Genomic DNA, 26,381 nt, shown 5'->3' with positions numbered 1-26,381 from the left:
ACCTGACTGAAGACTAAATATCTAAAGAGCAAGGCCAGCTGAGACTTGTTATAAGACTTTGCTTTGGAATACGAATATAACTCTGTGATTGAGTGCTTGTCTGAAATGCCCAAGGTCCCGGGTTCAATCCCCAGCACTATAGTGAAAAAGGAAATAAAAAGGAACGAATCAATTTTCTTTGTTTTTCATCTTCAGTAATCATTTAAAAACTGAAATACAGTGGGACTGGAGAGATGGTTCAGTGGTTAAGATCACTGGCTATTCTTGAAGAAGACCCAGGTTCGATTCCCAGCACCCACATAGTGGCTAACAACTTTCCATAACCCCAGTTTCAGGGAGATCCAAAGCCCTCTTCTGTCCTCCAGAGGCACTGCAGATATGGGTGCACTTCACACATGCAGGCAATACACACATACACATTAAATAAATTAAATAAATAAATAAATAAATAAACAAATAAATAAAATGGGGGGGGAGCGACCCTCTGCTCTATACCTTCACAACACTTGATCTTAAATTTTAAATATTCTGGTATGTTCCCACTGTGGTTCTAATTTGCATTTTTCTGATGAGAGATGTAATTTCATATTTGCAGGTGCATTTTCTTTCTTTCAGTGAAATATACTATTTCTTTAACTTTTTTATTTACGGTGAGTTCCAGATTAACCAGGGCTACATAATGAAATAAAAAAATTTATGTGTATGTGTGAGTACCTACTTGTCTGTATGTTCACCACATGCATGCTTGGCATCCACAGAAGACGGTGACAGATCTCCTGGAACTGGAGTTACAGGCAGCTGTGAGCAACCTGATGTGGGTGCTAAAACTGAACTCAGGTCCTCTGCAAGAACAGCAAGGGCTCTTAATGACTAAAGCCATCTCTCCAGCCCCCAATATACTATTTCTTTAACTGCCTCCCTCACTCCTTTCCCTATCTGAATCCAGTTTAGGGTAAGAAATGACTGTTGAGTGACTCTAGCTCTTTATATGTCAAGATTATAACTCTTTAGAGTTAAAAATCAGTGAAGCATAAGGGCTTTGATAGGTGGAGACCATAAGATTCAGATCCACAGGGGGGGCCCCTACGTGTGATATTATAGGTGATAAATGATAGCTAGCTGACTAGATGACAGATAAGATAGACAATAGATGATATGTGATACAGATGATAGATGGTGCATGACACATATGATGATAGATGATGGTACAGTTGATAAGTAGATGAAAGATTGCAGTATTGTTTACACAAATGGTTACTTCATCATAACTCCCTCCCCAAAACAAGCCATAAGAACTAGAATTTCTCTTCCTCAAGGCAAGTTGGAGAAATGCTCATCTTTGGGTCAGGCATGATGGTGCATACCTGAGATCCCAGAGGTCCATGCCTCTGTGACGACACCTCCACAAAACCACATGGGACAAGTTTAGAAAGATTGTGGACAGCTGAATGTGAGGCTCCTGGAGGACCGTGCACTCAGAGCAGGTCTGGAAGCTCCATGCCCTCCCCCAAATCACATCCTGTGCATCAATCCTTTATTTCTTCTCCCTCCCTGCTTCCCTCCCTCCCAGCTCTGTGCCCCTTCTCCGAATCACACTCTGTGTGTCAATCCTTCCTTCTCTCTCCCTCCCTCCCTCCCTTCCTGTATTTTTAAATATTTTATTATTTTTATTTTATGTGTGTGAGTGTATTGCTTGCATGTAGGTAGGTGCACCCGTGTCATGCAATGCCCTCGGAGGTCAGAAGAGGGCAGCGGATCCCCAGGAATTGGAGTTACTGACAGTTTTTAGCCACCATGTGGGTGATGGGAATCTAACCTGGGTCCTCTGCAAGAGCAGTCAGTGCTCTTAACTGCTGAGCCATCTCTCCAGCCCCATGTCTGTATTTTTTAGTATCCTTTATAATAAACTTGCAAATATGTTTCACTGAGTTCTAGTTTTATGAGCTACTCAAGCAAACGAGTCAAATCTGAGGAGGGAAGTCTGGCCATAACCACCTGGGCCTATGGCCAGCATCTAAAAGGAGTCTGAGCCCTCATGAGCCCTTAGCAGGCAGGAGTGACAATCTCCAGGGAAACTGAACAGACACTTGCCAGTGTCTACTGCTATAGAATGGCTTGTTTGGTGTGTGGTGGAACCTTTAATGTTTTGTATGTAGTAGGATACAGTTCCAGTTTGACTCAATTGGTTTGCTTTTCCCCACACATCAGATGACTGAAAGACTAGAATTAGACCATTAGGAGAGGCTGAATGTCAAGGCAGATTTCTAAGGTGGGCCCCTGGTGTACAAGCATCATCTCCCAATACCAGCAGACACTAACCTAGGTGCTTGTCATGTAGAGATTTTGCAGGTTAATGAAGGCCCCAAACAGGTTAATGAAGGACCTTAAAACAGGAAGACTGCCAATGCTGTCCTGATTATCTCACTGGTCCCAGAGAACTGGAAGCAGCCAGCAGGGCTCCAGCAGAGCTGGAAGACAGCATCAGCGCTGGGAGGCATCTGTGGGGACACCATATCAAGGAACCGAAAGCAGCCTCCAGGAGCAAAGAAAGACCCTCACTACCTAGAAGGAAACTGGAGGCTGCAGTCCCATACCTACAAGGAAACAGATTCTGTCCATACTCAGGGAGTTTGGGAGAGGCCTGGGGCCCAGATAAAAACCATGGACTTGGCCAGCATCCTGATCTCATTAGGTCCAGGCTAGCCTCAAACTCTCTATATAGCCTAGGATGACCTTACATTCTTGATCCTCTATGATGGCCTGGTTTCTTTCAATCTCTTTTGCCCTTAGTGAAAATGAGAGGCTTTGGTTAAATGTACCTTAAGGGCCACACACCAGCTCAACATTTGGAGTGGTTCGTATATTCTATGAATTCTCCACCACCCTGGACCTTCACAGTTTCTAAGCTCTGACCTCAATTTCAACCTTCCCCATCACTTACAATTTTCTAACATCTTCAATTTAAATTTACCCACTTTCCATCCGAATGCTCTCCCCTCTTCCCATGCTGACATCTCCTAAGAACAAGTTTGCAAATTGTCTTTGCTTTTTCCTTGGGGAGCTGTCACCTTGAAGATACAGTTCTGAGGACAGATCAAGCCAGCAGCTCCTATGGAGGAAACCATGAGGAACATTTGCCCCCTTTCCTCTGGTTGTGAGCAAACCCAGGGCATTTAGCTTTGTGAGCAGACTTAAGATCAGTGGTTGAAAGTTCTTTTCAGGGCTGGTTTGAGATAGTTCATTCTGGTATCCACATGGTAGGAAAGAACCTATTACAAGTTGTCTATTGATTGCCACACTGGTGACATGGTACACACATACATGTTAACAAGTCTCTCTCTCTCTCTCTCTCTCTCTCTCTCTCTGTCACACACACACACACAAATAAAATGAATGTAATTTTTTTTTATAGATAGGGTCTCCCTGTAGCCCCAGCTGACTTGGAACTTGCTATGTAGACCAGGCTAGCCTGGAACCACAGAGATCTGCCTGCCTCTGCCTCCTGAATTCTGGGATTAAAAGTGTGCACCACCACAACCAGCTTATAAACACTTTTTGTTAAAGAAAACAAAAGTTCTTTTCAGCCTAGTCACTACTGCTACAGCAGAGTCATCTTGAAGAAGTACCGATTCAGTTTCCATGGAAAACAGCTCAGCAATGAACAAGAACATGTGACAAAGCTCAAGAGTCCTTCAGGTGAGCCTTTCAGAATGACTGAGGAATGAGACCAACTCAGAGCAGTTCAAATACCTCACTAGAAAGTCAGCAAATGAAAATATTAGAAATAGGGCAGGGGGTGGTAAACACACTTTAGTCTCAGCACTCTCAAGGCAGCGGTAGGTGGATCACTGTGGTTCCAGGCCAGCATGATCAACATAGTGAATTCCAGGCCAGCCCAGGGCTACACAGTAGCTCTTCCTCAGTCTCTCTATGTGCATATTTCTTCAGCTGAGGTGGTACATGCTTTTAATCTTAGCACTTGGAAGGAAGAGGTAGGTAGATCTCTGTGAGACAGAGGCCAGCTTGGTCTACATAGCAAGTTCTAGGCCAGCTGGGGCTATAAGGAGACCCTCTCTCAAAACAAAACAAAGCAAACAACTATATCAGCTGTCCATCCATCCATCCATCCATCCATCCATCCATGTATCAATCATCTATCTATGTAAATAGTCTAGAGCTAGGTATTGTGGTATGGAACTATAGTCCCAGCACTTGGGAGGCTGAGGAAGGAAGATCAGAACTTTGAAGCTAGCTGGGCTACATATATAGGTAGACCTGCTAACAAAACAAATGGCTAACAGTGTCTGAACTCCACAATTGGGACCAGTGCCCTAGAGACTATTAGAAATGGAAGAGCAATAACTCTCAAGAAATTGGAAATCATCTAGGAAATGGTGTGGGATAGAAAAAAATGCAGCAGTAAACCAAGAAAGAGGAAGCTGTAGAATCCAGCAAAGAGACAGCTGAGCATCAGGGCAAGGTGACAGTCACAGAACATTGAAAGGTAAAGTTCAAGGCCTGTGCACAAAAGAAACTCACAGCATGCCACCATCATCTGCAGAGTAGTAGCACAGGCTTATTCTATCAGTGTTCTGGCAAGCAGATGACACCCTGGAAAGAAAGCAGCAACCCAGAGCCAGTATTGAAGGGGTGCCACCACCTAGGCCAAGAGGGTAAGAAGGGAAAGTCAGCTGGGCGTGGTGGCGTACACCTTTAATACCAGCACTCAGGAGGCAGAGGCAGGCGGATCTCTGTGTGATTGAGGCCAGCCTGGTCTACAGAGTTCTATGCCTGCTGGGGCCACAGGGATATCCTGTCTCAAAAAGATTTAAAAAAAGGAGCTAGAGAGAACTAAGATTATGTGGAGTAGACCACTCTGCTCAGAGGAGACTTGTGGCTGAGGAAGACTGGTTTGAAGGAACTATAGGGACAGGGCCAAGCTCTAAGCTCCTTTCCCTGTAATGCCTTGTTGGCCAAACTTGAAAGAACTTGGGCTGGGAAACTTGTTGATAGAATTCAGTTTTCTTGGGCAGAAAAACAGATGAAGGGAGCAGGGATTTCAGGGGCAAATGGAAGATGCCTGGATGCCAAGCTCAGACACTGATTAGTGCCTCATGTGAAATTTATGAAAGCACTGGAGGTTGATGATACAGCATTAGGCAGAACATGTACTGCACATGCTCAAGGTCCTGAGTTGGCACCCCAGTACCAAAGCCAAAAAAAATCATATTGGGCAGATGTATGAAAGGAGCAGTAGACAGGTACGTCTCGGCCATGACAGAAAGTCAAAAGTTGGTAACTCAACAAATAGCATTAACAGTATTTGGAAACCAGGAAATACCAAAAGCAACACCTCAACAAGAAAAACCACAGGGAACTGAGGACACAATGAGTTTACAGTGATATGAACTGAGCATGGTGGCACACACTTGTAGTCCCAGTATTGGCACTCAGGAGGCAGAGGCAGGAGGAACAGTTCAAGGTCATCCTTGGTTACACAGAGTTGAGGCCAGCCTGAACTGTATGAAACCACCTCAAAATAAGTTATTTCCCTTTTGTGAAACAGGGTCTCCATGTAGCCCCAGCTGGCCTGGAATTTGCCATGTAGACCAGGCTGTCTGGCCTCAATCCAGAGATCCACCTGCTTCTGCCTCCTGAGTGCTGGGATCAAATACATATGTCACCATGTTCAGAAGTTATTTCTTAAAAATGAGATGCATCTTCAATAAAAACATTAATTTTGAACCAGTCACCAAGGCTCATGCCTGTGCTTTGGAGGCTGGGGAAGGAAAATTAATTCTAGGCTAACTTGGGCTACATAATGAGACCCTATCTCAAAAAAACTAAAAGAAAACAATAACAAAAAAAGAATAGGTGTGATGGTACATAGCTAGAACCCTAGTTCTTGGGAGTGGAGACAGGAGGCTTAGAAGTTCAAGGCTAATTTTTGCTATGTAGGGATTTGAGGCCAGCCTGGGCTACTGAAGACCTGAGTTTGGTTTTTGGCAGTACTGTGGACGGTGTTGAGCCTCATGTTCGGCAAACACTTTGCCACTGGGCTACATAGCCTTTTTTCTTCATTTTAAAATCCTGAAGCTAAGACAAGGTCTGGTTAACTAAGCTGGTCTGGAACTCATTCTGTAATCAAGGTAAGCTTGAACTTGAATCCCTTTGCTTCAGCCCCCCATGTAGCTGGGTGTGGGAGACAGACTTGAGCCTAGGGTAATAGTGCAACTGTCAGGGTCACGTGGTTTCCAGGAATCCAGGCTCTGTAATCTGAAACCCAGTATGCTAATGAGGCATCCTACCCGCTATTCTGTGATAGGATGTTAAGTCTGTTATGCTAATAAGGTATCCTACTTGCTGTGCTGTGATAGGACACTAAACCTGTTATGCTAATAAGGTATCCTATTTGCTGTGCTGTGATTGGACCACTACCCCTATATAAGCTTGTGCCTTCCTACAATAAATCAGACCTGCGTCACTGAACCTGGTCTCCTGTGTCTGAATGCGGCTGTACTGGCACAGTCTCCTCACCAGCCCTGGGGTCCAGGATGGGCAGAAGCATGACGACAGGAGGCAGTGCAGGGCAAGCAAAAGAGCTGCCTCAGCACCAGGTGAGCAGAAGAGCAGCCTCCACACCGTGAGAACAGAGGAACGGCTGCTGCGCTGCTGCTGGCAGTGACCACAGCTAGGATAATAGATCTGAGTCACAGGACCAGCTTTATCTCATCTTTCAAACGAAGAAGCCCAGGATGAAAGACCAGACCTCCTGCTGTATTAAGCAAGATTGAGTCAGGTGAAATCACTCACTTTTGGACTGTCTTATACAATTCAAATAGTTAACTGATGTTTGTCCTCTCTCCAGACACCAGTGTACTTCTAAACTTCTTTGTTAACTTGGTAAAAAATTTTATTTTCAAATGTCAAAGACTAAAAGACACAGATACTATGCTGGGCGTGGTGGTGCAAGCCTTTGATCCCAGCACTCAGGAGGCAGAGGCAATCTCTGTGAGTTCAAAGCCACCCTGGTCTACATAGTGAGTTCCAGGACAGCTGGGGCTACAGAGAGACCCTGTCTCCAAAAGACCTAAAAAAAAAAAAAAAAAGACACAGACACACATGTTAAACTGAATATTTAATCCATTAGCAGGAAAAGGAGTGTAACAGAATTGGAATTTTTGAATTAGACACTGACATGGACATTACAGTTTTCAAAGAAGTTTCCCCTCGTTTCTTCTTTTCCATCTTCCTCAGAGCAATAAATACCTGTTCAAAGGGCAAACTCCACTGTTTGACAGTAATTGTATTTGTCATATTTCACATCAATTGTACTGTTTCACAGTAAGATGTACTCCACTAGAAGAGCCTATAGCAAGAGCAAACAGCAGCTAAATTCATGTGAAACAATGCTAAAGGCCCAAGGATTTTAAGTATGGCATGTTTCCTGATACAAACCTTCCATGTATTCATATTAACAATGTGGCAATAGCTACTTTAATGAAAAAGGGACTTGGGAATGAGGTCATTAAATAACTACATACATTTTAAATATAAATACCATATATTTCCTGATTACTTATCAGGTAAATTAGCTAAACTGATCTAGAATTCTGGTCTCAGAAAAAAAGGTCAGAGACAAAGAAGGTGATTCATAAATCAGGTTCATTGCAAAATAACTGAGAGCCCTTGAGAGAATCACATTAGTCTTTCTTTTTATCAGGGACTTCTGTTGGTTCTTTTGTGAGTAATCCATTTGCATCTGTACCCTAAAATGAAAAAAAAAAAAATTCAAGAATTATTATAACAAATAAGCTACTCATTTAAGAGAAGGTCTTTTAAACTGGGCATGGTGGTGCATGGCTTTAATCCCAGCACTGGGAGGCAGAGGTAGGTGGATCTTTGTGAATTCAAGGCCAGTGTGGTCTACATAGTGGGGCTACAGGGAGACCCTGTCTTAAAAAAAAAAAAAAAAAAAAAAAAAAAAAACCAAAACCAAAAAAAACCCCCAAAACCAAAAAACAGAAAACAAATCTCAGAATGAACTAATTCTGTTTGCATAAATGTGCAGGTTGAATAAATTTGCACAGCTGAACAGTCAAGTTGAATGAAATAAGCACCAAAACTAAAGATCATGAAGTTGTCTAAAATATTCCCTTTTCAAAAAACCTTCAGTTTGGGGCTAGGGATGTAGCTTAGGGACAGTGTTTGCCTAGTGGATTTTAAACCTAGTTTAAAATCTTACGGTCAGCCAGGCATGGTGGCACAAGCCTTTAATCCCAGCACTAGGGAGGCAGAGGCAGGCAGATCTCTGTGAGACTGAGGCCAACCTGGTCTACATAGTAAGTTCTAGGTCTGTTGGTCAAGAAAGCTGGAGAGATGGCTCAGTAGTTACAAGTACTGGCTGCTCTTTCAGAGAACCAGGGTTCAGTTCCCAGCATCGGCACGGTAGCTAACTGTAATTCCAGTTCCAGGGGATATGATGCCCCCTTCTGGTCTCCGAAGGCATTGCATGACATAGGTGCATGCAGTCAAAACACTCATATGTATAAAAATGAATAAATAAATATTTAAAATCTCATGAGCAAATGCTAATTATTAAAATCAAGGGACTGGAAACACAGTTCAGGGGTTAAGAGCACTGGCTGCTCTTGCAGAGAACATGGGTTTGGTTCCCAGCACCCACATGGTAGCTAACAACCATTTATAACTCCAGTTCTATGAGATCTAATACCCTCTTCTGGTCTCCACAGGTACTACATACACATAGTACACTTACATACATGCAGGTAAAACACAAAAAATCAAGCAAATAAATAAAATCAAGACATAGTCCCAAACCCTTACGCCTGCCTTTCTTCAGGCTCATGGATGTTCTTACCTTGCAGTCTACTTTGCTTTCATCTTTATCACTGGATTCTTGTGTGGTCTTTTTAGGCCACATACGACTGACAATAGGGGACACAAAAGGGTATATGTAAGGCTCCAGGAATTTTTTGAAGATCCACAGCAGAACTGGAATGACGATACAAGGAATGCACACCATTGTCCCAGGCTTGAGCTCTGAAACCATTAATACGGGTGAGGAGAAAAATTAGTTCACTCTAGATTAGTGACTGAAAGACTACAATAGATATGAAAGAAAATACTATTTCTACAGTGAAGATTTACTATTTATCAACCAAAATGTTTCTATTTCTAAGATAAATGAATAGGTGAATGGACATGAATAGTGAGATGTCAGCATCCAAACTTTTCCAGTTCCTCCATCAAAAATTTAATGATATGCTTAGTGTGGTGGCATATGCTTTTAATCCCAGCACTTACTCAGGAGGCAGAGGTGGATGGATCTCTGTGAGAGCTACAGGTCTACATAGCAAGTACCAAGCCAGCTAGGGCTACATGGAGACCCTATCTCAAAATGCCCCCACCTCCCAAAAAAATTGATGACAAAAGCTAACATTCTGGCTGGAGAGATGGCTCAGTGGATAAAGGCATCAGTCACCAAGCCTAAGGACCTGAGTTTAATCCCTGGGACTCATATGGTGGAAGGAGAACCGACTCCTGCAGGTTGTCCTCTACCTACCACATGCATGCCACCACATGCACAACCGTACACACAAAATTAGTTTAAATTTTTTTTTTGAAAAGACACTGACATGTACAAAGTAGTAGGCAGTCTACATATACCAACGCATTTATTTCTCAAACTCAGGGAGAGGGCCATTGAGTTGGCTCAGTGGGTAAAGGTGTCTGATGCCTAGCCTGAATTCAATACCCCAGACCCACAAAATAGGAAAGAAACAAGTCTTGCAAGTCATCCTCTGATCTCCATATAGGCACAGTGGTCACACACACACACACACACAAGGCTTGATGCTCTATAAAGAAAAACATTGGCTTATATTCCAGTTAAGTGTGGGGTGCACTTAGTATGAATTAAGTCCCAAGTCTCAATCTTCAGGGACTGACAGTATCAATTAGCTAACTGAACAACGTTAAAAGTAAATTCTGTAATACGAAATTTAAAATTCATGAAGATGCCACTTACCACTTTGGAAGACTTCTAATCTACAATCAGCTAGACTTTCCTAGGTAAAAACTCTTCTCTTTTTTTCAGTGCTGGGGATGGAATCCAGGGTGCATGAGAGGTAACACTCTACCCTGATCTATATCCCAGACCTGTTTTCTCTTTTGTAAGACAGGGTCCTGGGATTGCAGCTCCTTTTCCTGAGCCTCCCAAGTGCTAATTACACATGTGCCACTAGGCCTGCCTGGCAACCTTGCTTTTCTTTTTAAGAAATAATTGATAAGCCAGGTGTGGTGGTGCACACCTTTAATCCCAGCACTGGGGAGGCCGAGGCAGACGATCTCTGCAAGACCTGTTTTCTCTTTTGTAAGACAGGGTCCTGGGATTGCAGCTCCTTTTCCTGAGCCTCCCAAGTGCTAATTACACATGTGCCACTAGGCCTGCCTGGCAACCTTGCTTTTCTTTTTAAGAAATAATTGATAAGCCAGGTGTGGTGGTGCACACCTTTAATCCCAGCACTGGGGAGGCCGAGGCAGACGATCTCTGCATGTTCAAGGCCAGCCTGGTCTACATGGTGAGTTCCAGGCCAGCTGGGGCTAGAGGGAAACTAAAAAAAAAAAAAAAAAAAAAAAAAAAAAAAAAAAGGAAAAAAAAAAAAAGAAATTGATGGTGTGCTGAGCAATAAAAATTTATTCAGTATTATGTAAGTTGTCCATTTCTAAAGGTTAATACTTTTAATAGTATTCTTTTTTTTTTTTTGAGACCTGATCTCCACGTAGCCCTAGCTGGCCTGGAGCACACTATGTGACCCAGGCTTGCCTTGATATCACAAATATCTGCCTGCTTCTGCTTGGGTCTCAAAATCTCTTAAATTTACAAAAACTTTTAGCCTGTTAAGACTAGGACTATATATATTAGGATGGAAGACCTTAAAAAAACAGGAAGCTGGGGACTGCAGATGTAGGTAACTAGTTAGGAGCACAGAGGACTCAAGTTTGGTTCCTAGCATTCACACTGAGTAGCTCACAACCTCCTGTAACTCCAGCGCCTCCACAGGAATTGCATGCACATGGCATGCATATATACATGAAGCTAAAACACTCATACACATAAAAAAATTAAAAATACATCTTTTACATAGACGTTCTTTTTCAACATTTTCTAAGAATTATTATTCTTAGCCACGGATACTTAGAGCCCAATAGGTGATTGCCTTTAGGTTTTGCACCCTTTTAAAAGTCCCACAACAGGGCAGGGGAGACAGCTCTGTGGTTAAGTTGCACTTAATGCTCTTCTGGAGAATTGGGGTTCGGTTCTCAGCACTCAAATGGCTAACAACCCTCCCTGAAGTTTAAGGGGGGTGGGGAGGATTAGGAGATGTAGCTCAATGGTAGAGCACTCAAAAACGCAGGAACCTGTCCATAGTTCACAAAGGTACTATAGCAAGCTAAAACCAGAATTCTCAGTACCGATTTCCAACCTCAAGCGTCTCACCTTAACTTCTTCCCCTTTTTCCAAGCCTTCTAAACCAAGTAATCCCTTTCAAACAACTAATAATGGTACCAGCACGGTAAACATCGGTGTAGCAATCCTTAATTGTCATTTTTATTTTTTGTACTTGGTGTTTTAAACTAAATTCGTACACGTTATGCTGTAAATAAACTCCCAAGAACCAGTGCCACTAATAAGGAAGATACAGAATTGTTTCCTAATCCAACTAATGGAGTTTTATTTCTGACTGTGGAAAATGGGACGGAAAAATCTAGAAGCTGGCATTGCAGACTACCACTTTACGTCACATGATCCTTTCGCTCGGTACAGGACAAAAGGACAGAGGACCGGCCGGGATCCACGAGGGACTGCCCAGGTAGGGACGCGGAGCGACCGACCGAAGAAGCCGGAAGTGGTCACGGAAAATGGGAGAAATGAGCGAACAGCTGGAGTCCACGGAGGGAGGGCCACCCACCGAGCCGGTCCAAGGACTTGAAGCAAACCGTCTAGGAGGCCAGACCCGTGGGGGGGCGGGCAAGGACGGGGGACCCCGAGACCCCGAGTGTCGCCGACTGGTCCCGCCCGCTGCGAACCCGAGCCGGAGCCGCAACCACTCACCACCACCGCGACGCCCACAGCAATGCCGGCGCTTCCGGAGGGCTGGGCCGCAAGCAGCCAATGGCAGGCCCAAGGGCCGACAAAGACGCACACGTCAGCCAAGGCACGCAAAGGACTACGATGACGCAAACAGGACTCGCCCGACTTCTGGAGCTACTCCGCTGGGCTGGGGAGGGAAATCTGCGGTAATGCCTGCCCTGGCCTGACCACCCGACAAGGCCCTCGCTCCTGATAGGGCGTTTTCAGGTTCGGATAGGCCATTTTCTAACTAAGCGAGGTTATTTTTGAGCTTTAAGATGGTTTCACTGTGTAGCTCAGGCTGGCCTTGAACTCACAATTCTGGTCAGTCTCCATAGATGCTGGGATTACAGTTGTGGATCAGAACGACTTGCAAATTTAGGTATTTTCTATTCAAGGCAGGCAAATTTAGTTTACTAAACATCTGGGTTTGGGTTGTTTCCAGCACTCAAACACAGCTTCTTACCATTTCACCCACTAGGAAGCTATACCAGACGGGTCTGTTGGTGAGGTTGTGAATTTGGAACCATTATCCCCTACTAATTCAACCATGCAGCCTCCCTGAAAATGCCTGACACAAGTATTAAGGTTATCCTGACTTGGACTTACACCCACGAGAAAGTAAACATACAAGTTCGCAAGAAGCACCATTTCTAATAGCAAAACATGACCCGATGTTCAACTGATAAGCCCCCCCCCAACTACCATTGATACACAAACTGAAATGCGCTGTGAAAGCCAGTGACAAAAGGCATTTTAATCAAATGTTCCAAGCAGGCAAAAGAAGTTTAGGGATGCAGTGATGACAGGTTTTCTTTATGAGGTAGTCAGTGGATGCATTCCTTAAAGGTTTAGTGCAAACCCTGGCTCCTTGGGAGGCTTTTACAGGATGCAGTTAACTTGGGAGACAGACTTGGTCTACATAGTGAGCTCAAGAGGATACAGGGAGACCCCGACTAAGACCCAAAAACAAAGTCAATCTGGTAACTAAGACTTTATTTCATGAATGTTGTGTCATGTGTTAAGGTGGTGTCCCATGGAAGCCTGAAGAGGGCATCAGATCCCACGAAGCTGGCGTAACAACTCCAGTCCTTTTAAGAGTTATGTGCTTAGATGCTGAGTCATCTCTCCAGCCTTTAAAAAAAAGTGAGGGACATACACATGCACACAATTTAAAATAGATTTTAAGTGCTGGAGAGGTTTAGAGCTTAAGAGCATTGGTTTAGCTCCCAGAACCCACATGGGAGATGCACAACTGTTAACTACAGCTCAAGGTACACTTCTAGCCACCTTCTTGGCATGTACACAAAGCATACCCTACACATAAAATAATTTACACCTCAGGTGGGCATGGTGACACTTAACCCAGGCACTCTGAATCTGAAGTCAGCCTGGTCTACATATCAAGTCCCAGGCCAGGTGGGGCGACAGGAAGATCCTGTTCCAACAAAACCACTTATTAGGATCTGTAGTGATGAAATCCTTCTCCTTCCCCAAAAGGATACTGCAGTTATACCACATACCTAAAAGGCCCTGGAATGAACATTATAATAGCTGTGGTCTTCTACACAACAGATCATTAAATGCAAATTCAAGAAAGCCTAACTCAAAATGTTCTTGACAATTTCATTCCTGTAAATATGCAACTTCTGGCCTAAACACATTTGCATGCACCCCAACAGGCTCATTTTAACTTTTATAACTGCCAATAGCCTGTTTTTGTTACCTCCGTATCCTCTTCAGTGTGTTTATGACTGAAAATATAAATTTAAAAAAGCTGTTTTGGGGGCTGGATAGATTTTTGCATAAGACCTGGGTTTAAATTCCAGGACCCACATGATGGCTAACAATCCTTTGTAACTCTCCAGTTCTAGGGGATCTGACACCCTCGTGTCCCCTGGCACTGCACAATATGGGTACACTTGCACACATGCAGGCATCACACTCATACTCAGCCATCATTTGATCTCATGAGAACACTAAAATGCTTGCAAAGAAAGATGACCAACAGCTATTTACTTTTATCTGGGTTTATTTTATGCTCAATTTATTCCCGTGCCATAAGTTTTTGTTTCTTCAGTTTCTTCTGGGATATCTGAGGAAAAAAATGAAAAGATCAGTGTTCTAGAAGGAAACTATTGAATCTTGGGAGGATTCAAATTTATGCAGAAGGAAACCAAGAGCCCAACTGGTAGAGACTACAGAACAAAAAAGGTTAAATTCCTTTGTTCTAAGGGAGACGTGTTCAACCAAAGAGGACATTAGATCTTGGGGCATGTCTGAAATGGATATAGAAATCTAGGCAGACCACAGATAAAACCGGTGGGCCTTATGCCACAGGATGAAAAACAAAGTAGGCAAAAAGGGTTGCTCAGAACAGTTTTCTTTCATGGCTATTCCAAAGGTGTCCTAAGATAGTCATCACAGCAACCACCAACCTTTCTAGTAGTATACACAAAATCTGTTAAGGAAATTACCTTTTTCTTTTGTGCAACTTCCTCTTCAGGCTTAGGAACAATTTGTTCCTTTTCAGTGAGGATCATTTCGATATGGCAGGGGGAGCTCATGTACGGGTTAATGCGACCATGAGCTCTGTAAGTTCTGCGGCGCATTTTGGGCGATTTGTTCACCTGGATATGTTCAATGACCAGAGAGTCTACATCTAAACCCTGGAAAAGGGGGAAAATCATTTTGTGTACATCTTTATTGTATTTGAGACAAGGTTTCATGTATCCCAGGCTGGCCCATTAACTATCCTCCTACCCCTACTTACCAAGTGCTGCCACACCTGGTTTCAGGTAGCATCTTAGAAACACTATTCCAAGAAATCACCCAAGTCCCCATCTTAATGAAATCATTTGTGAAAAGCAACCCTAATTTCAGGTATTAATAGTGCTATGTTGCCTGTAAGTGGTCTCCCTAAAGGGCCATAGGTGGGTACAGTCACAGCCCAGTCATCAACCTTCTTGCAATGTATGCAACTGCTTTTCCTTTTTTTTGGTCTTTTTGAGACAAGGTCTCCTTGTAGCCCCACCTGTCCTGGAACTCATATAGACCAGGCTGGCCTCAAACTCAGATTCACCTGCCTCTGCCTCCCAAGTGCTGGGATTAAAGGTGTGTGCCACCATGCTTGGCCCCTAGTTTTTTTTTTTTTTTTTTTTTTAAGGTGTAAAAGTGGAAGAAGGGGCAAAATCTTGCTTGGAAAAAAAACTTCAAAAGCAAACGGGGGGGGGGCTACAGGGTGACCCTGACTCAAAAAACAAAACAAACATAAAAAAACAACCCCACAACAAAGGACACACAAAACCCCATTAATCCTAAGGCAGCCATTTTCACAATCACATTAGCAAAAACACCCGTCACAGAAAGTAAAAGAAAATTTCTCTTGGGGTGCTGGGGACCGAACCCAGAAATGGGCCTGGATGCGTACTTACAAGTTTCATATCCCCATACCAGGAAAACATTTCTTTTGCAGCACTTGTAAGGTAAGGGAAACCACACAATTATGAAGCCCACCATGCTTATGTACACCTTTATGAAAAGTTTATTGTACTAGACACACCAGTTTCTACGAGACAATTCAGAGTAAGCTATTTAAGAGCACACATCTGAAAAAAAGCATCAAAGGTGCATATAAAAGATACTAATGGCTTTGGTACCTTCAGTTCAGCATTACTTTCTGCATTTTTAAGCATGTGCAGCAAAAATTCAGCACTCTTTTTGGGCCACCGACCTTGTGTCCAACCCCACTGTTTGGCCTGAAAGAAAGTGGAAATGAAGCAGTCATTTTCTTTGCTAAAAAAATTGAGCCAGGAAGAACTTTGTCAAGGCTGCTCAGAACACGATTTATTTCATGGTTAATCCAAAGGTGTCCTAAGAATGTCATCACAGCAACCGAAACTCTAATAAAAGGGAGATCTTAGTCCCCATGGTCCCACCCAATTACCTCTTATAATTTTTGAATAGCACTAAAGAATTCTCACCTGGGCACACCTACCAACTCCACCGTTATAGCGCCGGAATGGCACACACTGCTTCTTTAAAGTGACATCTTTCAGATACTTGGTGGCTTTTCGGATATGCATACCCTTGATGGCCTGGGCAGTTTCACGTGTGTTCTGATATGAGAAAGTATTTAATAGTGTCAAAGTTTTGGTTTCTAAAGATAGGGGATATGATACTTAGAAATCCTCATTTTCACTAATTCCACCATAAAATATCTCAATTTAGGGTCCTTGTAACTCCAGTTCCAGGGGATATGATGGCTCTCTTCTGACCTCTGCAGGCACTGCATGCAAGTGTTTGGGGGATCTTAAATTCACACACCCATACAGATAAATAAATAAATCTATATTCCATTATGTTGCAATGTCAACTGTTTTACTCAGGACCACAAACATGAAATCAAAGCACTTATACCCCAATGAACAATTTATACAGCTGCCCCAGTGCTGGGATTAAAGGTGTGTATCACCACGCCCGGCAAATGATCAACTTATAAAAGGTTGCTGCTCAGAATGTGTTAATTTTCATGGTAAATCCAAAGGTGTCCTAAGAAGGGCATCACTGCAGCTACCTTTAAAAGAAATGCAGGAGCAAGTACAACTCTATAATTACCATTATTCCTTACCTTAAAGTGAACACGAAGGTTGGAACCTCTTGATTTGCATGCTAGAAAATTTAAAAGAAAAACAGAGAGGTTGATTTTTTTTGTTGCACTGCGCCCTTGTCAGTAAAGCAACAGTTCTAGGTTCTTTCCACTCACATTTTGTAGGGTTTTCTGGGTCAAGAGAGTAACGAACCATTTTCACAGGTCACCTGGAAAGGAACAAATCCTAAATTATCAGCCAGTAACTAATGCCATTCAAACGCGTTATTAATGCTACCAACAGCTGCTCAGAGAATCATCGTTTTCACGGTGAATCCAAAGGTGTCCCAAGAAATGGCGGCATAGCAGCCGTCTTTTCCTTTATTTTCTCTTAATCTGCCCATCAGCACCATGCAGCTTACATGAAGCTCAAGGCACACGTGCCCTCCCCTTTGGGACTCAGCCTCGTTACCACCCAACCCCGGCTCCTCGGTAACCGCAATGACGCAGAAGCACGACCGAGCCCTCTACAAACCTCTATGGATCCCTTTCGCCCCAACGTCCCTGTCGTGCAGACGCCTGGCCTATCAGCCACGTTAAGGGCCGCCAGGTACCGCAGCACTAAGCCGAGGAGTATCGGCTCTACGGCGCCGCTACAAACACGCGCGATCTCGGCCGACTCTCTTGCAGAACGCCGAGCCCGGGTCCGCCAGACTTCATGCTGCTCTGCATCCCAGAGGACTGCTCTTGCCCGGGCTCCAGGGAGGGTGCGCCACCACATCCTCCCGCACAGAACGCCGCCGCCTGACGTCGGGACTCGCAGCCTTAGGGCCCAGCTCTCAGGGGCAGCGACGCCGCTGACCCTCAAGGCCAGGATGGCAGCGATGGCGGAGGATTGAAAACGGAGAGCGCAACAAGAAGAAACACTCACCTTGAGCGGCTTACAGGAAGAGGAAGCGCGAGGGATCCTGGGAGAACTCATGAAAAGTCGACTTCTCGCGAGGCTTCCTGCGGCGGAAACGCGATCGGAAGGGGGGGGGGTTGGGGGACGTAAAAAGGGAATGTGGAATACTTTTAGAATGTCCGAAAATCAGAAATAAAGTTATGGGCTTTAAATACCAGTAAATTCAAAGTGGGCTTGAAGCATAGGACACATTATTGGAAATGAATGTGAAATTTAGTAGATCTGATTTTGTGATCATGAAGCCGCCGAAGTTGGCTTGTAAATGGTCAATCAAGATAAAAGGCAGACAAAAAAAAAAAAAGACATTACCGGGCGTGACAGCGCAGGTCTCTAGTCCCAACACTTGAAAGACAGAAGCAGGCGGATCTCCAGGAGTTCAAGGCCATCCTGCTCTACATAATGAGTTCCAGAACAGCTGGGGCTACAGGGAGATCCTGTCTCAAAAAGATTTTATCTATCTATCTATCTATCTATCTATCTATCTATCTATCTATCTATCTATCTATCTATCTATCTATCTATCTATCTATCTATCTATCTATCTATCTATCTATCTAATCTATCATCTATGTATCTATATCTATCTATCTATCTATCTATCTATCTATCTATCTATCTATCTATCTATCTATCTGTCTATCTATCTAATCTATCATCTATCAATCTATCTAATCTAAAATAAAGGGCAGATCTCTGAGTTCGGGCCAACCTGGTCTACATAGTTCCAGGCAAGGCTAGCTAGGGCTATAAAGTGAGACTGTCTTAAAAAGGCCTAAGGGTGTGGGGGTGGGTGGGGCATTGTGTCATACACCTGTCAGGTGGAGGCAGGAGGTTGAAGAATTCAGAATTGGAGACCAGCCGGCAGCTACAGGGGACCTTGTCTTAGCAAAAAGATGGGAGGCCAGGCATGGCGGTGTTTGCCTGCCGGTATCTCAGACCTTTGGAGAAACGGTAGGATCTAAGTTTGGGCTAAATATTAGCAAGTTCCAGGATTCTTGGGCTGATCTGAGGCGGGGAGGGGGAGGGAGGGAGCGGGGAGAGGGGGGAGGCAGAGACTTAACACTGACTAGCCTGTGGCTTTACATGTCAGCATTCCAGGCTGTTCAAATCCCAAGCGACTGACTCAAAACAATGCCTTAGGCTCACTTGGCTCCTCGACTTACTTCCAAAGACCCTCATCTGTGCTTACTCTAGTGCCAAATGCTAGGAGGCGGGGAGGGGGAGGGAGGGAGCGGGGAGAGGGGGGAGGCAGAGACTTAACACTGACTAGCCTGTGGCTTTACATGTCAGCATTCCAGGCTGTTCAAATCCCAAGCGACTGACTCAAAACAATGCCTTAGGCTCACTTGGCTCCTCGACTTACTTCCAAAGACCCTCATCTGTGCTTACTCTAGTGCCAAATGCTAGGTTCTGTGTTTTTTGCCTAATACTCTTTCTCCACAGGCTTTAACTGTAGGCTGGGACCTCCCAAATAAATCTCTCGAGCTAGATAGACCCAGATTTCAAAGTATTTTCTGGATATCTTTCCTGGAGGCTAGAAGTGTGGTTTAGTGGTAGAGTACTGGCCTAGAATGTACCAAGACCCAGGTTCCATCCCCAGCACTGCAACAAAACAAACAAAAATAGTCTTGGATGACTGTTTTAACAGCTCTAGGCAGGAGAGGACTATGATAAAAAAAAATTTACACTTTAAACAGTTTACTCTGACTGCTCTGTGGAGAGCAAACTTAGGGGTAGCAGTGGGTGCATGGAGAGGGAGGGATTCAGAGGGTTTTGCAAAAGCAGAGGGTAGCTTAAGCCAGGCTGGTCCAAGTGGTGAAAAGGACTCCAAGCATAGGACTCTTCTGGAGGTGGGGCCAATGGAATTTACTAATGGATCAAATATAGGGTGGTATAATAAAGACAATGATAAAGGTGGGTTCCAGGTGGCCCCCAAACCACAGGTGGTAAAATTTGCTGAGCCTAGAGGAAACAGGAATAATAAATAGTCTGTGTGGCAATATTAAAATTTGTTTAGCCAGGGGTAGTGGCACATGCCTTTAATCTCAGCACTCAGGAGGGTAAGACAGGAGGACTGTAAGTTATAGGCCAGCCTGGGGTTTATAAAGGAGACCTCTCTGAAAGTTTTGTTTTCAATTTTTAGCAAATGAAAATAATAATAGAATGAATCTGCAGGTAATCATATTAAACTCACACAGTAAGCTGCATGTTGCCCTTTTCTTTCCTGTCTCCCGGATTTACCTTCTGATTCTTCTGATCTGCCTACCCTGACTTTTTTTTCAGAAGTATTTAAAATCAGGTAGGGCATGGTGGTGCACACCTCTCAGGAGGCAGAGGCAGGCAGATCTCTGTGAGTTCAAGCCTGGTCTACATAGTGAGTTCTAGGCCAACTGTGGCTACAAGGGACACAGACTCATCACAAATAGATAAATAAACACATAGATAAATAAATACACAAATCTCAGATCTTTTCTCTTTTTTGGGGGGGCGGGGATTAAAGGTGTTTGCTACCAGGCACTGCAAATCTCAGGTATTTTCATGTAAGCATTTCAATTTGTTTCTCTAATAGGTTTTTATCTCCTCTATCTGCTCTCCTTCTTTCTAGTCTTTTACTGCAACCATAATATTCTCATAGTTCAGACAACAATGCTTTAACATAGCAACATAGCTTATGATCAGCTTTCTCTCTCTCTCTCTCTTTTTTTTTTTTTTTTTTGTGGTCTTTGTGAGACAGGGGCTCCCTGTAGCCCCAGCTTACCTGGAATTCTCGATGTAGACCAGGCTGGCCTCGAACTCACAGAAATCTGCCTGCCTCTACCTCCCAAGTGCTGGGATTAAAGGTGTGTGCTATGAATGAAAAGGCATGCTTTTTCATTCTCAATACAATTTGTTCAAATCAGAATCAAGGCAAGATCCAAATACTGAATTTGAGGGCTACCTCTCTCTATAATCTTTAACTGTTTCTCTTTCTCATGTTCTCTGTGGCCCCCATCCCTTGCCTATTTGTGGAAGATTGGATCATTTGCCATATAAAATCTCCATACTTCAGGATTTGGCAAGTCGCAATTTCATTGTATTGTTGGACCCCCAGCCTGGGGTACCCAACGTTCATGGGAGGTCGCACCCCAATAACTCAGTCCTCAAATCAGGAGATGCAACAAGCATGAGGATTTATTACATCTGCAGACGGGCCTCCAGAAAGAGAAGCCCCAAATCAGCTTACAAGCTTCTTTTTAAAGACAAAAAGTGGCGGCTATGTGCCAAGCAGAGGTAGGGGGGGATTTCTGGGATGATTTCCAGCTTGGGCAAAGGAGCATGAAAAAGGTCAGCTCAGCTTGTTCTTAGCATTCAGAATTATTTTTCATTTTTACTTCCTTGTACAGTTTTTCTCAGGCCTGGGGGATTTTAGTTTAAATCCATTATTCTGGGGGCTTTGGATCCATCAAAGGGACCTATAATGCTGCTCAGGAACCTAGTGCTTCCCCTGGCCTCACTTCCAGAGTTCAGGATCTGTCCTGCCTCCAACCTTACGGCTGGCTGCTACCTACTTCCGTACTGAGAACTCTCTCAAGCTCCTGCTACCATGCCTACTCTGCATCTGCCTTCCTATTACCCGTCCTCTCTCCTAATGCAGATTCTCTACGTATGCAGGAGAGCATCTCAACTCTCACCTGGCCAAGGTCAAAGTTCTATGACCAGCTTTCTGGTCATACTCTCTATTTTGCCTCACTAAGGTAGTTAATCAGGGGCTTTTATTAAACCATCCTTTAAACCATCTATTAAACCATCCTTTAAACCATCCTTGTGTGGATTTACGTTCTTTTTGTCTTTAATCTCTGGCGGAATTTAGACTTGGAATCTTTAAGAACTCCAGAGTTATCTGCATAAAAGCAACATTCTTCTCCTAGGGCTGCACAGAGTCCTCCTTCCTTGAGGAAAAGTAGATCTAGCCCTCTTCTATTCTGTAGTACGACTTCTGAGAGAGAGGTTAGGGACTTTTCTAGAAGGGTGATTGACTGTTCTATTGCCCTAATATCTTCATCTACAGACTTCTGTAAATCTGCATAATATTGTGGTCCTTGTATTAAGGCTGCTGTTCCAGTTCCCACCCCTGCCACCACTCCTGCTCCTAGGAGTATTGCTAGGGTGAGAGACACAAGCTCTCTTTTATATCTGCTTGGGTGTTGTTCAAAAAACTGTTCTAAAGAATCTGTGGGGTGATAGAATACTCGGGGTAGAAGTTTAACCATAACACAGTAGTCTTGAGAGGTTTTAAGGACCATACTAGCTACACATGGAGTTAACCCAGAATTACATGTCCACCAAGTCCCTTGTTGAGGTAAGGGATAGTAGTTTCCTTCCTCTGAGGGCACAGGTATAGTGGAGTTGCAAAGATGGGTGTGAGTTGAAGGTGGGTTTCCTAGACAGAGTCCAGATCCTGAGACTTCTGTAAGAGTTAGGGGATGAGGGGTTTCTCTATGGCATTGATCGGTTGAGGTGGTATTATTGAATGTCCCTAATATAGCTATACTTTTGTAATAAGGAGGTGCTGCTGCTAGGTATAGCCAACAAGATTCAGTTAGGTTGGGGTTTGTCTGTCTGATGGCCTTATATGCGCCCTGAACTAGATTGAACAGTCGGTTCCCCGTAGTGGAAACCTGTTGATTTGGGGAACGGGAGGTTTGTTTTGACAGGATGTTAGCGGGGGAGGTGTTAAGAGAGGGCAAAGCTGGTAGGGGATCTAGGTAACTGGGGATGGGTTTTTGAATAGGTAAAACAGGGTTGGGACCTATAGCTATTGGATAGGAGGAGCTATCTCTTTTAATAGTAAGGAGAAGGCCATTATCAGCCTGTTCCTTATACAGTCTAATTCCCCAAGAATACCCCTTGTCCCATCCTGTGGCCTTTTTGCCTGCTTCTGTGAATGTCATCCGAAGAGGATGGCACCATTTACCTTTATAGTCCTGAGTAGGAGTATTCAGGTTCTTATGAGAATAATTTGCTTTTACAATGATGTAATCCCAGGATGAGGATGGAGACCACCAGGTGTCCCCAGTTGTTTTACATCCCCAATTTTTACAGTAAAAGTAGTCTCTCCCCCCACATTTGGAGTTAAGCCACTTAGCTCGATGATTACCTGGACAGACATAGAAGGTTAAGGTACGGAGCATAGCTCGCCTTTGCCCTGATCCACATCCATAAGGAGAGCTCCCCATAGGGTTAAGCATCCCCCTTCCAGGGGGTGGGTTTTCAGAGGCATTTATGGGGTTAAGCCATTCTCCTGCATCCCAGGGCTTTGGTGTTCTTATAACCAATTTACACAAATCTGGATACAAGATGGGCCACCAAGTATCCTTGGGCGCCATCTTGTGGATTTCAAATATTATAACAGTCATTTGATTAATTACCCGCCAGGTAGTCAGCACAGGGAGATGAGGATTTCCATAGGGACAAGCCTATAAACAAATAGAATTATTAGGTATCTCTGGAGAGTCTTAGTTTTAGAGGGTTGGATGTCCTGTGTAGATGCCATTTTCCAGTGTCCTCCTGGGTCGGAGCTCTCTTGACATGGGAAACGTGGATCCAAGCCGAGATCCCGTCTACTTTGAGGGCTGATGGTGTAGTCAGGAGAACTGTGTAGGGTCCTTTCCACTGTGGTTCAAGGGTCTTTATGTTGTGTCTTCTCACATACACCTGATCTCCAATTTGATAGAAATGAGGCGTTTGTAGACTACCAGGCCGGTAGACTGCAGCCAAGGGCTTCCAAACCTGGTTCTGGATGATCTGGAGGGCTTGGAGCCTTGTTTTTAAGCTGGGGTTATCAAAAGAAGAGGGCAAGGGGGACAAGGTTATATCGAGTACAGGGGGTGGTTCTCCAAAAATGATTTCATAGGGGGTTAAGCCATGTATAGCAGGAGTATTTCTAGCCCGAAATAAGGCTAGAGGCAGGAGTTGTACCCAGTCTTTAGTGCCAGTCTCTAGAGCTAATTTGGTTAAGGTCTCTTTAATAGTTCTGTTCATTCTTTCTACCTGTCCTGAACTTTGGGGTCTGTAAGCACAATGTAATTTCCAATTAATCCCCAATGCTTTGGCCACTCCCTGACTTACCTGGGAGACAAAGGCAGGGCCATTATCAGATCCAATTACCTTGGGCAGTCCAAATCGAGGGAAGATTTCTTCAATCAACTTCTTTACCACAGTCTGGGCTGTTTCCTTTTTGGTGGGGAAAGCTTCAACCCACCCTGAAAAAGTGTCTATAAACACTAAAAGGTATTTATACCCATATTTTCCTGGGAGTACCTCAGTAAAATCTACTTCCCAGTTAGTCCCTGGTCGTGTCCCTCTTTCTCTCTTGCCAGATGGGACCTTTGACCTAGTTGCATTTACCAGGGAACATGAGACACAATCTCCCACTATCTTTTGAACTAGTTGATTGAGGTCTGGGAAGTAATAACGTTGTTCTTCTCTTTCCAATAGTGTTTTTAGTTTCTTGTGTCCCAAATGTGTCCACTGGTGGAGTTGGGAGATCAGCTCAAGTGCTGCTTCCCGAGGCAGTATAGTACGATTTTGATGTCTCCACATCTTGGTTTCAGGATCCAAAGTAGCATTAAGCTTTTGAACAAGTTCCAAATCTTGTTCAGTGTAAGTAAAAGAAGCTTCTGCTTTCTTTTCCTGTTTCTTCATCTCAGCCTTAAGATTGCCTCGAGCAATCGGCCCCTGGTCTCCTTGATGCGCAGGGCAGTGAATTATGCTGACCTGTTTTGGCAAGTACAAGGCTTGTAGAAGGGCCACTATCCCTTTTTTGTTTTTGATGTCCTTACCAGCTGAGGTGAGGAGTCCCCGCCTCCGGTAAATTTCCCCATGTATATGGGCAGTGGCAAATGCATAGCGGCTGTCGGTGTAAATGTTGACCTTTTTGCCCTTTGCTAATTTTAGGGCCTGAGTTAGAGCTTCTAATTCAGCTCGCTGGGCTGATGTTCCAGCCGGCAGGGCTTGGGCCTAGATTATCCTTTCCCCATTGACCACCACCGCCCCCACCTTATGCTCACCATCTCGTAGAAAGCTGCTCCCATCCGTATACCAAGTGGCATCTGCATCTGTTAAGGGCTGGTCAGTGAGGTCTTCCCTGGTCCCATGTGTCTCCGCAAGTATTTGTTGGCAATCATGTGGAATCTCAGTGCCCTTCTCGGTGGCTGGTAGTAGCGTGGAGGGGTTTAGGGTGGCAGGGCTACCAAACTTGATCTTTTCTGGATTTAATAGTAGTGCCTGATAATGGGTCACCCTGGCATTTGACAACCATCTGTCAGGAGGCTGTCTAATGATGGACTCCACTGCATGAGGTGTTATAACAGTTAGGGGCTGACCCATAGTGAGTTTGTCTGAGTCTTTAACTAGGGAGGCTATTGCTGCCATGATTCTCAAACATGGGGGCCAGCCAGTGGCCACATTGTCTAGTTTCTTTGAGAGATAAGCCACTGGCCTTTTCCAGGGTCCCAGAGTCTGAGTAAGGACTCCTTTTGTCATTTCTTTATTTTTATTTATATATGATGAAAGGTTTTGTCAAGTCTGGCAATCCCAGAGCTGGAGCCGTCAGTAGTGTTCTTTTTATTTTGTCAAAGGCTTTCTGGTGTTCTTCAGTCCAGACGAAATGAATCCCATTCTTTGTTAAGGGATATAGAGGAGCCACTATTTCAGCGAAAACCGGTATCCATAATCTACAGAATCCTGTGCTTCCCAATAACTCTCTGAGTCCTCTGGCTGAGGTTGGTGGGGGGATAGAGGCTACTGTCTGTTTCCTGCTTTCTGTCAGCCAACGTTGCCCTCCCTCCAACCTATAGCCCAAATAGTTCACCTGCTGTAAGCAGATCTGGGCTTTCTTTGCTGAGGCCCGGTATCCAAGTTCCCCCAGTCTCAGTAGGAGAGCCTCCGCACCTTGAAGACAGCCAACTTCTGTTTCAGCTGCTAAGAGGAGGTCATCCACATACTGAAGAAGCATAATCTGTGGGTTTCTTACCCGAAAATCAGCCAAATCACGGTGTAGAGCTTCATCAAACAGAGTGGGGGAGTTCTTGAATCCTTGGGGAAGCCGCGTCCAGGTTAGTTGTCCCGATATTCCAGCTTCAGGGTCCTTCCATTCAAAGGCAAAGATGGGCTGGCTAACCGGGCTCAGCCTTAGGCAGAAGAACGCATCCTTCAGGTCAAGTAGAGTATACCACCTATGACTAGGAGGTAAAGAACTCAAGAGATTATAGGGATTAGGAACAGTGGGATGGATATCTTCTATCCTCCGATTGACTTCTCTTAAGTCTTGAACTGGTCTATAATCATCTGTCCCTGGCTTTTTCACAGGGAGCAACGGGGTATTCCAAGGGGATTGGCAAGGATGAAGTATGCCCATTTGTAAAAGTCTTTGGATGTGAGGCCTGATTCCCTCTCGGGCCTCTTTGCTCATAGGGTATTGTTTGATTGAAACTGGAGTTGCAGATGGTTTTAGTATAACCACTATTGGAGGCTGGTTGTATGCTAGTCCTGGGCCTCCTGTCTCGGCCCATGCTGAGGGGATTTTACTTAGCCAATCAGATATACCAGGAATTCCTACTATCGGTCCCTCATATAACAGATGTTCATCTTCCAGCCGCAAGGTTAATACCTGTAGTGGAGCTCCATCTTTT

General features: G+C 44.2%; 2 protein-coding genes and 4 non-coding genes across 7 annotated transcripts; all 6 read right to left on the bottom strand.

Annotated features, from left to right (window-relative positions):
• Positions 1-7,125: 7,125 nt before the first annotated feature.
• CUNH18orf32 (chromosome unknown C18orf32 homolog) lies at positions 7,126-12,232 on the bottom strand. 2 transcript variants are annotated; one of them, XM_008828659.3, is made up of 3 exons: positions 12,140-12,232; positions 8,882-9,063; positions 7,126-7,769 (listed from the first exon to the last, which is right to left on the bottom strand). In XM_008828659.3, exons 2-3 carry the CDS (start codon positions 9,044-9,046, stop codon positions 7,704-7,706), a joined length of 231 nt encoding a protein of 76 aa, XP_008826881.1. In that variant the 5' UTR covers positions 9,047-9,063; positions 12,140-12,232; the 3' UTR covers positions 7,126-7,703. The 2 variants fall into 2 exon arrangements, with proteins under 2 accessions (XP_008826881.1, XP_008826882.1); XM_008828660.2 differs by having other exon boundaries at positions 11,997-12,184.
• Positions 12,233-14,171: 1,939 nt separating this feature from the next.
• Positions 14,172-17,730, bottom strand: Rpl17 (ribosomal protein L17). The gene is made up of 7 exons (XM_008828658.2): positions 17,677-17,730; positions 16,923-16,975; positions 16,788-16,828; positions 16,141-16,275; positions 15,817-15,915; positions 14,635-14,826; positions 14,172-14,252 (listed from the first exon to the last, which is right to left on the bottom strand). The coding sequence occupies exons 2-7, from the start codon at positions 16,960-16,962 to the stop codon at positions 14,205-14,207; spliced, it is 555 nt and encodes a 184-aa protein (XP_008826880.1). The 5' UTR covers positions 16,963-16,975; positions 17,677-17,730; the 3' UTR covers positions 14,172-14,204.
• LOC115069542 lies at positions 14,524-14,587 on the bottom strand. The gene has a single exon (XR_003848796.1). It is a non-coding gene; the product is annotated as a small nucleolar RNA SNORD58 (small nucleolar RNA).
• LOC115069541 lies at positions 15,987-16,051 on the bottom strand. The gene has a single exon (XR_003848795.1). It is a non-coding gene; the product is annotated as a small nucleolar RNA SNORD58 (small nucleolar RNA).
• LOC115069540 lies at positions 16,665-16,729 on the bottom strand. The gene has a single exon (XR_003848794.1). It is a non-coding gene; the product is annotated as a small nucleolar RNA SNORD58 (small nucleolar RNA).
• On the bottom strand, positions 17,049-17,114 carry LOC115069543. Its single transcript, XR_003848797.1, has one exon. It is a non-coding gene; the product is annotated as a small nucleolar RNA SNORD58 (small nucleolar RNA).
• Positions 17,731-26,381: the final 8,651 nt, after the last annotated feature.

The sequence above is a fragment of the Nannospalax galili genome, unplaced genomic scaffold (genome assembly GCF_000622305.1).
Source record: "Nannospalax galili isolate Female #2095 unplaced genomic scaffold, S.galili_v1.0 scaffold2814, whole genome shotgun sequence".
NCBI lineage: Eukaryota > Metazoa > Chordata > Mammalia > Rodentia > Spalacidae > Nannospalax > Nannospalax galili.
This window is presented reverse-complemented; position numbering and strand designations above follow the sequence as displayed.